Genomic DNA, 12,562 nt, shown 5'->3' with positions numbered 1-12,562 from the left:
TTCTTGTTGAGTTCTCGGAAATCAATCACCATTCTCCATCTTGGATTTCCGTGACTATCAGGTTTCTTTGGTACTATCCATATTGGCGAGTTGCATGGCGAATTTGATTCTCTAATGATCTTGTCTCGTAACTTCTTTTCTACACTCTGTCTAACCACTTGTTTGTGTTTCGGTGGATGTCTGTATTGTTTTATGTTTATTGGCATGTCGTCTTCTAGATGGATGTGGTGTTGAATCGTGTCTGTGCATGGTAATTTATCTCCAGCCAATAGAAACCTATCTAAATAATCTTCTATTATACGGTCTACAATTCTTAGTTCTTCTTTATTTAGGTGGCTTCTTCTAATGGCTTCCTTCACTTTCTCTAATCGTTTAATTTTGTCGACTATAATTTCGCCGTTAACATCAACTTCTATGGTGACATCGTGTTTACTTGTATTTATTGCTAGCATTTTGCATGTGTTGTTATCATTAATTACTACTCCTTCTCCCAGGAACACGTATTTGTTTCCTACGTCAATTCTGGGTATATATCCTTCGTTCAATTCACTGATTAAATTGATTCTGACCACTTGTCTCGTTCTGGCTTTTATGGTGTGTATTGTTTTCATGGGTACATCTGCGTTCTCTGAAGCGTTCGTGTTGAATGATTCTTTGTTACTATTTCTCTCCTCAACTTGTAATATGTCGCTAGATTTGTAGGAATTGTGTGCTCTCTTTCTTTACTCTCTGTATTCTTTTTCTCGCCTTAAAAATGGCATTGGGTGCATTACATCTCCGCTCACCATCAGAGCGTTATTGTGATAAGAGATGACAGCTTCTTCTTTCTTTAAGTAGTTTCTTCCTAGTAATCCATCGTGTGGTGTTGGAAAGTCGTCTCTAACTATGTGAAATTTTACTGGACTATTTTTGATGAGTAGATAAACAGATCCTAGAGTTGGCACTGTTTCTGCAGTAATTCCTCCAAGCCATCGTACATCTTGCATGTTTATCGGCATGTTGTCGTCTATGAACCCTAATTTCACTAAATTTACCGTTGCTCCATTGTCTATCATGAAGGTCATCCATGGTTTAGTGGTCCCTTCTGGCACTCGTATTTTCACTGCTGTTGGTTCATCATTTTCCCAATTAAACTCTTCAGGTCCTGTGTAGTTGGCTGAACACATTCTTGAAATTCGGGTTGTTTTGTTAGTATTGTGATCACCGGTGCTCTTTGTGCTCCGTACTTGTTCTGGCTGTTCTGATTTAGGTTTTGTTTCTCTTGATTGTAGTTCTGCATCTGTTGTTGGTATTTGTGTTGATCTGGGTCCTGCTGTTGTTTCTGATTCTGATTTTGTTCCTGGCTCGTCATTCTTTCTCCATGACGAGCCCCTTGAGAGTTTAAATTCTCTCTATCGTTTTCATTTTGTTGATAGTTTCTTCCGTTGCCACCTCTCCAATTAATTGGATAACTATTATAACTCTCTCGTCTGTCTGGACCGTTGGGTTCATAATCTTCGCGACGACCGTTTTCATGGTTAAAAATTTGTCTTTGATTTCCTTGTCCATTATTTCTGTTCCATGACTGCCAATTGCTTCCTCCTTGTCGATTACTATTGTTGTACCCCCGTTGATATCCTCCTCTGCCATAATTGTTATAGTTACTGTTGTTTCTTTGATATCCGTTACGATTATAGTTGTTTTGGTAGTAATTATTTCTGCCGTAGTTATTTGGATGTTCTCTTTGTTCGGGTTAGTTCACGTACCCTACATAATCTTCCTGTTCATTTACATAACCTATGTAGTTCTGTTCTCTGTCATTTCGCTCGTCATATCTATTCTGGCTTCTATATCCTTCTTGTCCTCTATTGTTGTATCCACCTTCATTTTCATATCCATTGTTATAGGAGTTGTGTCCATTATAATAATTTCTAGTTATTCGAGGTCTTGAATCTGGTATGATCCTTGCTTCCATGCGTGATTCTAGTCGTACTGCTTCTTCGTATGCTTCTTGTAGATTTTTGGGTCTAATCATATCAACTCATTCGGACAAATTTGCTGCTAACCCCTTTATGTATATATGAACTGCTAACATTTCTAGTGGTTCCATCATTTTGTCAAGACTTTCTTCTCCCTTTTCTTCTTTTAGAGCGTTTTTGACACTGCTCAATAGCACATTCAATTCGTCGTAGAAATCTCCAACTGAGTCGCCTTGTCTCATTCTCAGCGTTTGTATGCGTGTGTTGTAATAACTGAATTTTCTTCCTGGACCAAACCTTTGTTTCAGATACTTAATTAATTCTTCTATTGTTGTTATAGTCTTATTGTTGAGACTTTTCTTTGCTGGCCCGGTTATCTTCTGTAGCACGTTCCGCATAAACTGTGGTCTGATGTCGTTGGTGACTAATTCATTTGCATTTTTCAAATCTTGGATGTAGTCTCGTAACTTAGTGTGTCTCCCATCGAAACTTGGTATACCGCTTATGCAATTCATGAGCGCAAAACTATTAGCCATTGTGGTGGCTAACGCGGCAGCCGTTTGATCACCCGCACTATTTTCGTCAGGCATCTTGGATATGTCACTTGTCTTCTAAATAAATTATTCATCCCTCTAAATATTCTGAAAGAAAAGAAAAAAAAATTCAATAATCTATAACACTGTTGATGCACGATATTCTTGAATTTTCTCTATTTCTTCTTAAACCAAATTCTTATCTGTGTGTGAATTTCCAAAAAAAATTTTCAAAAATGTTTTAATTCACTTGTTAAACCACGAGGAATAACCAGTTACTAATTTTGTAAAAAGGGAAAATTAAAAAAAAATTTAAATCTCGATTTTGAAGTCAATTTGTTAATAATTAATTAATAATGGAATTTGTTAATTAGCAATAAATGCAAGATTTTCGCGCAAACGATCAATTTATAATTTCCATCTGTTTCAAAATTTTGCGTATATATAAAAAAAAACAAAATTCGGATAAACGTGCTTTTATGTTATTAATAATTCTCGAAATTGAATGTCAATGATCTTTAGTATTTTAGTTAATTAATTATCGTCCGTGTATACCCTCGAAAAGCTTTAGTGCATACTTTCAAATTCAAATTCCGCGCGCGCGTTCGACCGCTCCCAAGATGGCGTCCGCTCGTTCTCGCGCCTAGTTACTCAGCTGGGTGTGGCACCGCTTCGCGCCTCACTTCGCACTACAGTCAAACTCCCTAGTCGAGTCTGCTTGCGTCAGCTGTCTACCCCGTGTCGCGTCGCGTGTGTTTTCATCGACAATTTGTTGCTAATAATTAAATGATTGTGAATCGTGCGTGTTGTTTTGTGCTACTTAAATCAAAAAGGTGCATGTGTGCCGTCACCGTGTTGCTGAAAAGGTCAAGGTTCGGGCCCGGGATTATCCCCAATGCTGTGGTTGCAACTCTATCAGCTGATTCAGATAAGTTTTCCTTCTGCACTAAATAAATATTATATTTCGCCACATGCAACTTGAGAATTGTTGCTTTGTGTAAAATTGTTTTGTCTTTCTTTTCAGCTTTTGTGGCAGTCAGCAGCAGCTTGAATTTTTTTTAAACATCCTCAAGATCAAGGAGGACAGTGCCGAGTCTGCATGAGTCATAGGTATGTTTTGTGTAAGCAGATACTTTGTCACTTACTCTCTCTCTTTTCCAATTAACAATAATTTGTTTTATAAATTAACTGTGTGCTAGAGTCTAATGTTGGGAAAGATGTAAAAACTCTCTCTCTTTTCCAATTAACAATAATTTGTTTTATAAATTAACTGTGTGCTAGAGTCTAATGTTGGGAAAGATGTAAAAACAAAAATTGTGCGAGTCAAATTACCCCTCGTGTACTTTGGACCGTCTCTTTACTCTCACTCTCTGACCTTTAATTAAATCAATATTTTGTAATAATTCATTAATTCATAGATAATATATCATTGTTCGCGTCCAGGGTGCTTTGCAAAATCAATAAAATATTAGATTCACTTTCAATAATGTAAAACTTGTCTCAAAATTATGTCATTTAATCAGACCCGTGTCTTGATATTCAAAAATTCTCCTATACCTTGCAATAATAAAGTAAAACTTTATAATTTTGACATTTACGCTTCCTCCTCATTAATTGTCAATGCTTTTTGTGTAATAAAGCCGATAAGTAATTTTCTAAGCACAGCTTAGGCAGTGCTTAGAAAATTACTTATCGGCTTTATTACACAAAAAGTATTGAAAAATTGTCGCGTCCGGAGGTCAATTGTCAATTGTTGACTATTATTAATATTTATTGAGTTTTTTTATGATAAATAGATGTACTTTAACCTAAACCCTCGGATTTTACTTTACTTTACTCGAAATCTTCAATATTTATAGTTTTGACCAAAAATACTTTGACACAGAATTAGGTTAGACACCTTATATGTTCATATCTGGTTTGAATTAAATAATTCCAATGTGTCTTTAATTAGGTTTTATTGTTTCTACTTCAAACAATATTCTGTTATATGCTTCTTATTAATTCATGCGCTTTACACAAATTTGTACTAACAAACATATGCAAAAATGGGTCTTTTACACAAAACCTTTAGCGTTGTTTGCACCAGTGGACAAAATATAATATTAATTATGATCTAAGCCATAAATATACATAAAATTAATGTTTTTAAATGTTTATAGGGTTTCGATTGGCGTCTCAACACCAGATTTGGCTGTTTCGAGCGCAGCAAGCCAGATATCTCCTTTGTGGGACCCGGAGCCCTGCACTCTACGCACCAGCCTCGTGAAGGCCCTGGCTCGACTCCTGGCGATCACTTGCCAGTGCACTCTAGTGCTATTCGTCGACCAGATTGCTTTTGGTTCTTGGAGTCTTTCTGGACACGAACTGCGCAAGGTCCTAACGGGCCCACCCCTACGTATATTATTGGATGTGTCAGTGTACTTGTGTTTCAAAATTAGTTGTAATATTCTGTGTGCAAATTTGTTAAGACAGTGTCAAAGTGAATTGCATTGCCATGAAAATTTATGAGAATTCTGATGGTTTTGAATCGAATTGTAAAATATTGAACTGTGTATTTAAAACTGAGTGTGTGCGACTAAAATATGGTGCGAATTTTGTTTTAAAACTAAAATTTAGTGTCACTCCGCGTACAAATTTTGAGCATTGATTTTCTTTTATGTGTGATTTGAGTTAAATTTAATATAATTTAGTGAGTTTTATATATGTGCTTTGTTTGAGAATTTGTTCTGTGATTTTGTGTGAATTTGGCAGGATGCGTCAAACTGCTCGTATATTGAGTGTCCAAAAATTATTAGTGTAAAAAAAATGATGTGTGGATTATTGCGTTGTGTTTTGTTTGTGCACCTCTCCTATTTCCCGCTGAGTTTACTGAAAAATTATTAATTATACGGGTCACGAACGAATATAAGAAAAATTTTATTTAAAATCACTGGCGTTTCCGCGTGTTTCACCCGTTGTATAGCTGCACTGACGTCACGACGTCTTTGTGTGTGTACGCGCGCGACTCGAGTTTCAAATTTTATCTTCGACTGTGCGTTCTTTGTGCTCTCGACTCTAATTCTTTGTTTACGCACTTTATAATAATTTTCACCTTTTACGCGCACTTGTATGGGACCTTCTATATTTTTTTTTTCTTTTAATCATCCACTCAATTACACAAATTTTGTTTTTAACATGTAAAAAGCAAACAATTCCGCGTCTGACAAAAGCTGAGCAGATCCCGGACGAACCCCCCAGTTTTGTTAGGGTAATACTGAGGTTACCAAACTAACAATCAATTATTAATATAAACGCGGGCGGTCAGCTACAGCTACTCTCCCATACGGAAGAGATTAGTGAAACTACTAATTTATCGCGGCAGAATTGTTTGATTTGGTAAATTTTGACTTTAAATCATTAAGGAAAACAACTTACTTGTGTTTGATGGATCACTGGAAAACTAGATCAATGAGGTAGTGGTAAGAACCGAAACTATGACTGCGCTGGGGTTCTGTTCTGGATTTTGTTTTATTCTTCTTTCGATAATTGACGTGACGTACAATGAAATTCAATACAATTGTTTGATGTGAGACAATTAGCAATGCAATACGAAACTCAAAGAAAAATATTAATCAACCAAATCTTTTAACTCTAAAGAAAATAATATCCTTTTTTTATATTCAATCAAATCTATGTGAAAACTCGGAGAGAAAGCGTCCTGTCTCTAGGAGCGCACACACAGGAATGAGAAGATCGGGGGAGGCAAAGTTTGAAGAGAGCGTCATAGCTTTCTCCCACACAGGGTCTTTACTTCTCCTTCGCACTTCAGTTTAGCCGCGCGCTCTCTCTCTCTCTCTTACTCATTAGGCCTTATGGGCCTAGCCTAAGGTCAACGGCTAAACTGCAGCGTCGACTGTACACGAGTGCTTTCAGCTGAGGGAGGAGCAGTTTTGTTTTGGTTTTGAGTTACTTTTCGCGTACGTTAAGTGTCGAAGTTTCTCTGGATTCTTTCTTTCTTTCGTCTTAGTTTGATTTAATTTAATTTAATGTCTCTGAATAGTTATCCAGAACTTCGTCACTTAACACTATGTATCCAGAAATTTATTTAGTAGAAAAAGTTTTAAAGAAAAGTGGTAAACGCGTATATATTAAATTGTTAGGTTTTAGTGACAAGCATAATAGTTGGATAGATAAAAATGAGATTGTACGAATTATTCAAGGTTCAAATAAATAAGAAAGCAATTGTTATTGTATTTAATAATGTACTTATTCATGTAAATTGCACACAAGTTTGAGGAAATAAATAAATAGTATTTAACAATTGTTGAGTGCAGATAGATCCATTCTGAAAAGTGAAAATAAGAATGAAAGTTAGTGAAAAATGTCTTGTAGGTGAGAATTTAGAGAGAGAGAACTAAGAAATAGAACTTACTTATTTTAGAGTTAGGTGAGTCTTGGTCTCTTTACACAAGGTTTGTTGTTCGCTTCGATTTTTCGAATGTGCTCTTCATCGTGTTTCGTCCATTCATATAGCCCGTTTCCCACCACAAATTCTGCCCCTTCCATAGCCTCTAGTAGTATATCATTTCTCACTCCTTGTTCAGTTCCTAATCTATCCAATGATGGATCCCACTCGTGCATAAACTCCTCTAAAACATCATATTCAATCTTTGGTTCCCCTGGTGGATTGGTTCCCCTCCATCAGCATAAAGTGTCAACCCCACCCGCGAATCATTCTCTTAAGAATCTTTTATCATCGTGTGGACTTAGAGCAATTTTTTCCCGTTTTTCAGTATGCACAATGTGTAATTTTGAACGAATATTACACTGCTCACGTTTTATAATAACAAGATCCTGAAGGCATTTTCGATAATCTTCAAACGTGATTGATTTCTTTACAACCCTAGATTTTATACCTTTAGCTTTTTTCACTGTCGCGGCTCCATTAATCAAAATACTGTACATTTTACTTCTTAAACCAATGAATTCTGTCATAATCTTGCCATAGCATTCGTCTTTCATCAATCCAGGAACTTTTTTATTAACACGTGGAATTCCAAACTGATTATTTTCATCATAATCAGAAGTATCAAATTTATGTACATCTTCTTTCATTACTTGATATATATCTACATCCTCAACTTCATATATTAAACTATCAGTGTCCGAATACAGGAGTTTGCATTTTTCTCCAACTCGCTTTTTCATATATGAATAATGAAAATCATATACTAATGTTTTTGACAAATCTAGAATTGAGAGACCAACGTATATTGGTTTTTTGATTGTAATACTTGTCCTCTTCAGCTGTATGGCAACCAAATTTTCATCGAAGATTGCACAACTGTGAAAATTTGGCAGAGCTATGCGTGCTTCTGCTTCGTATCTGCCTGTAAATTTATTTACTAATCGCATATCTACACGTTTCCGCTCTCGTCCAATACACTTTCCATAGACTGCATTAATTATCAATCTGTAGAAGAGTTTTTCAAACTCATTCTTTGCCTGCTTTCGCTTTTCTGTGTTAAATTCAACTTATGGTTTGAGCCACGCCCTCTGCTCAAAACTCAAAATCCTATGCACCTTTTTTAATCGAAGTCCATTATCTAAGACCTGCTTAAGTGCTCGATAATGAATGACATACCTTTTCTTGTCATTCAAAGTCGTGAGAAGTTTCTTCTGCTTTGAACCAGGTGGTGCAAGATGTTCTGCGCAAAAAGGTAAATCCCTATGATCATCATGAATTTCTTCAGGATACTCCAAGTCAACTTCAGCAAAATAGCCTATATCAGAATCTGGTGGTGTATTAAAAAAACTTGGATTTGCCTCATAATCAATCCATTCAAATTTTCCAACTGGTAAAGGCTGTACCATTGCCCATTCATAAAGATTGTTAATATCAAAATATAAGAGAGTTTTTGTTTTCTGATCCTTATCGTATGAAGAACCCATATATGGATTGTTTGCCTTGGCATATCGATTACAACACTGACTTATTCCACCTCGAATGCCCGATTCGATAAACATTAGCATGTCAATATCTGTAAGAAGCTCCAATTCTACCTTTGTCATTTTTAAAGCTGCTGAAAAAGTTAGTCCAGGAGTCGTATAAAAGTGAGCAGGATACAAATCACAGGCTTTAAGAGATGTTTCTCGAAAACTCTAGAAAACGTCGGCCAATAGTAAAACATCGGTTTTCAGATAAAGATCTGAATATTCTCCCAACGTACTAATATTGAACTTATTCCAAACTTGGACAGCATGCTTATAGTCCTCTTCAGCAATATGATAGAACACAATCGCACGGTGTCGAAGTTTCTCGATTCTATATCTTAAAATATAATATTTTAAAAGAATTCCTATAGAGAATTAAAAGAATTTTAATAAAGAAGCTTTGTTACAACAACCCTAGTCCTTATATAATATATATTTGATAAAATTATAACGTATTATTTTAATGTATAAAATTAATGTTATGTATAATTTATTAATTTTCAGAATCACTTCACAGAAGATTTTATGAAAATTATTTATGTACTTGCATACGTTCGACAATTATTAGTAAATATAAACACAATCAATATTTCTATTTAAACAAACGAAAATTGTATAAGAAAAAATAGAAGAAATAAGGATTTTTTCCGACTTATGTAAAATTTAACATTTTCAAATAAATATTTATTTTTCTCATAGTAAGTATTTTAATTGAACAAAATAAAGATTTAACAAATTCTATCGCTTTATCTTTAATTTTTAACAGGGTTTAAAGAAGAAGGTGTGAATGTAAAACTCTCGGTGTTTATATATAAATTTAGAATATATATGATACTTTTGTTTCAAACACCGAGAGTGGACCAGTTGTGGATGTCGTTAAATTTGGAAAAACGGATCCTGACACAAGGGAGAGACTTGTCATTCCAGATTTCGGAGAGACTCGATCGGTTACGATCAGGATGCTTCCCACTTTACAATCGGTATAGCCGGTACAAATATTTATGTACTAAGACGGACTGTTCGCCAATTCAACTTCGTTGTGTATGGGGTAGGTGGGTTTAAGGGCTTCCGATTTAGATTGAACTCTCGCCCTCGCTTGCCATTCTCCCATTTGCCGACGATTCAATATCGTTGAGTATAGAGTAGGTGGGTTTAAGGGCTTCTAATTTAAATTAAAGGCTCGCCCTCGCTCGCCTTCCTCCGATTTGCCGCCAATTCAACTTCGTTGTGTATGGGGTAGGTGGGTTTAAGGGCTTCTGATTTAGATTGAACTTTCGCCCTCGCTTGCCATCCTCCGATTTGCCGACGATTAAATATCGTTGCTTATAGGGTAGGTGGGTTTAAGGGCTTCTAATTTAAATAAAAGGCTCGCCCTTGCTCGCCATCCTCCGATTTGCCAACGATTTAATATCGTTGCTTACAGGGTAGGTGGGTGTAAGGGCTTCTGATTTAGATTGCACTTTCGCCCTCGCACGCCTTCTTCCGATTAGCCGACGATTAAATATCGTTGTGTATAAGGTAGGTGGGCTTAAGAGTTATTATTTTAAATTCAATTCTCGCCCTCGCTCGCCCTCCACCGATTTCCTGTGATTGATACTTGTTGCGTATAGGGTCGGTAGTATTAAGGATTATTATTTTAAATTAAATTCTCGCCCTCGCTTGCCTTCCTCCATTTAGCCGATGATTCAAACTTGTTGCTTACAGGGTAGGTGGACATAGTGGTTATTATTTTAAATTAAATGCTCGCCCTCGCTCGCCATCCTCCGATTTGCCGAAGATATAAATTCGTTGTCTATAGGGTCGGTAGTATTAAGGATTATTATTTTAAATTAAATTCTCGCTCTCGCTTGCCTTCCTCCATTTAGCCGATGATTCAAACTTGTTGCTTACAGGGTAGGTGGACATAATGGTTATTATTTTAAATTAAATGCTCGCCCTCGCTCGCCATCCTCCGATTTGCCGAAGATATAAATTCGTTGTCTATAGGGTCGGTAGTATTAAGGATTATTATTTTAAATTAAATTCTCGCTCTCGCTTGCCTTCCTCCATTTAGCCGATGATTCAAACTTGTTGCTTACAGGGTAGGTGGACATAATGGTTATTATTTTAAATTAAATGCTCGCCCTCGCTCGCCATCCTCCGATTTGCCGAAGATATAAATTCGTTGTCTATAGGGTATGTGGGTTTAAGGGTTATTATTTTAAATTAAATGCTCGCCCTCGCTCGCCTTTCTCCGATATGCCGACGATTCCACATGGATGTTTATTGGGTAGGTGGATTTAGATTAAACTTTCGCCCTCGCTCGCCATCCTCCATTTAGCCGATGATTCAAACTTGTTGCTTACAGGGTAAGCAACAAGGTGGGTTTAAGGGTTATTATTTTAAATTAAATGCTCGCCCTCGCTCGCCATCCTCCGATTTGCCGAAGATATAAATTCGTTGTCTATAGGGTAGGTGGGTTTAAGGGTTATTATTTTAAATTAAATTCTCGCCGTCGCTCGCCTTTGTCCGATTTGCCGACGATTCAAATTCGTTGTCTATAGGGTATGTGGGTTTAAGGGTTATTGTTTTAAATTAAATTCTTGCCCTCGTTCGCCTTGCTCCATTTAGCCGATGATTCAACTTGGTTGTGTATGGGGTAGGTGGATTTAGATTGAACTTTCGCCCTCGCTCGCCATCCTCCGATTTGCCGACGATTCAAATTCGTTGTCTATAGGGTAGGTGGGTTTAAGGGTTATTATTTTAAATTAAATGCTCGCCCTCGCTCGCCTTTCTCCGATATGCCGACGATTCCACTTGGATGTTTATTGGGTAGGTGGATTTAGATTGAACTTTCGCCCTCGCTCGCCATCCTCCATTTAGCCGATGATTCAAACTTGTTGCTTACAGGGTAGGTGGACATAATGGTTATTATTTTAAATTAAATGCTCGCCGTCGCTCGCCTACCTCCCATTTGCCGACGATTCAACTTATTTCTGTATGGGGTAGGTGGATTTAGATTGAACTTTCGACCCCGCTCGCCTGCCTCCGATTTGCCGGCGATTTAAAATCGATGAGTATAGGGTATGTGGGTTTAAGGGTTATTATTTTAAATTAAATGCTCGACCTCGCTCGCCTTTCTCCAATTTGCCGACGATTCAACTTGGATGTGTATGGGGTAGGTGGATTTAGATTGAACTTTCGACCCCGCTCGCCTGCCTCCGATCTGCCGGCGATTCAAATTCGTTGTCTATAGGGTAGATGGGTTTAAGGGTTATTATTTTAAATTAAATTCTCGCCCTCGTTCGCCTTCCTCCGATTTGCCGACGATTCAATCAAACTCGTTGTGTATAGAGTAGGTGGGTTTAAGGGTTTTTGTTTTAATTTAAACTCTCGCCCTCGCTTGCCTTGCTCCGATTTCCTGCGATTGATACTTGTTGTGTCTAGAGTAGGTGGGTTTAAGAGTTTTGGTTTTAATTAAATTTTTGCCCTCGTCGCCTTCCTTCGATTTGCCGACGATTAAATATCGTTGTGTATAAGGTAGGTGGGCTTAAGAGTTATTATTTTAAATTCAATTCTCGCCGTCGCTCGCCCTCCACCGATTTCCTGCGATTGATACATGTTGCGTATAGGGTCGGTAGTATTAAGGATTATTATTTTAAATTAAATTCTCGCTCTCGCTTGCCTTCCTCCATTTAGCCGATGATTCAAACTTGTTGCTTACAGGGTAGGTGGACATAATGGTTATTATTTTAAATTAAATGCTCGCCCTCGCTCGCCATCCTCCGATTTGCCGAAGATATAAATTCGTTGTCTATAGGGTCGGTAGTATTAAGGATTATTATTTTAAATTAAATTCTCGCTCTCGCTTGCCTTCCTCCATTTAGCCGATGATTCAAACTTGTTGCTTACAGGGTAGGTAGACATAATGGTTATTATTTTAAATTAAATGCTCGCCCTCGCTCGCCATCCTCCGATTTGCCGAAGATATAAATTCGTTGTCTATAGGGTATGTGGGTTTAAGGGTTATTATTTTAAATTAAATGCTCGCCCTCGCTCGCCTTTCTCCGATATGCCGACGATTCCACATGGATGTTTATTGGGTAGGTGGATTTA

General features: G+C 37.1%; 1 protein-coding gene across 3 annotated transcripts in view; it reads left to right on the top strand.

Annotated features, from left to right (window-relative positions):
* LOC116417957 overlaps positions 1 to 9,163 on the top strand; it is a 246,042-nt gene extending 236,879 nt beyond the window's left edge. For all 3 annotated transcript variants that reach the window (XM_031933154.2, XM_031933152.2, XM_031933153.2), the window contains one exon: positions 8,972 to 9,163. In XM_031933154.2, coding sequence (XP_031789014.1) covers positions 8,972 to 9,067 — 96 coding nt within the window. In that variant the 3' untranslated portion in view covers positions 9,068 to 9,163. The remainder of the gene's footprint in view (positions 1 to 8,971) is intronic.
* The last annotated feature ends 3,399 nt before the right edge of the window (positions 9,164 to 12,562 follow it).

This window comes from Nasonia vitripennis, assembly GCF_009193385.2.
Source record: "Nasonia vitripennis strain AsymCx chromosome PSR unlocalized genomic scaffold, Nvit_psr_1.1 chrPSR_random0001, whole genome shotgun sequence".
Lineage (NCBI taxonomy): Eukaryota > Metazoa > Arthropoda > Insecta > Hymenoptera > Pteromalidae > Nasonia > Nasonia vitripennis.
Note: the sequence above shows the minus strand (reverse complement) of the source record. Positions and strands in the feature narration are given on the sequence as shown.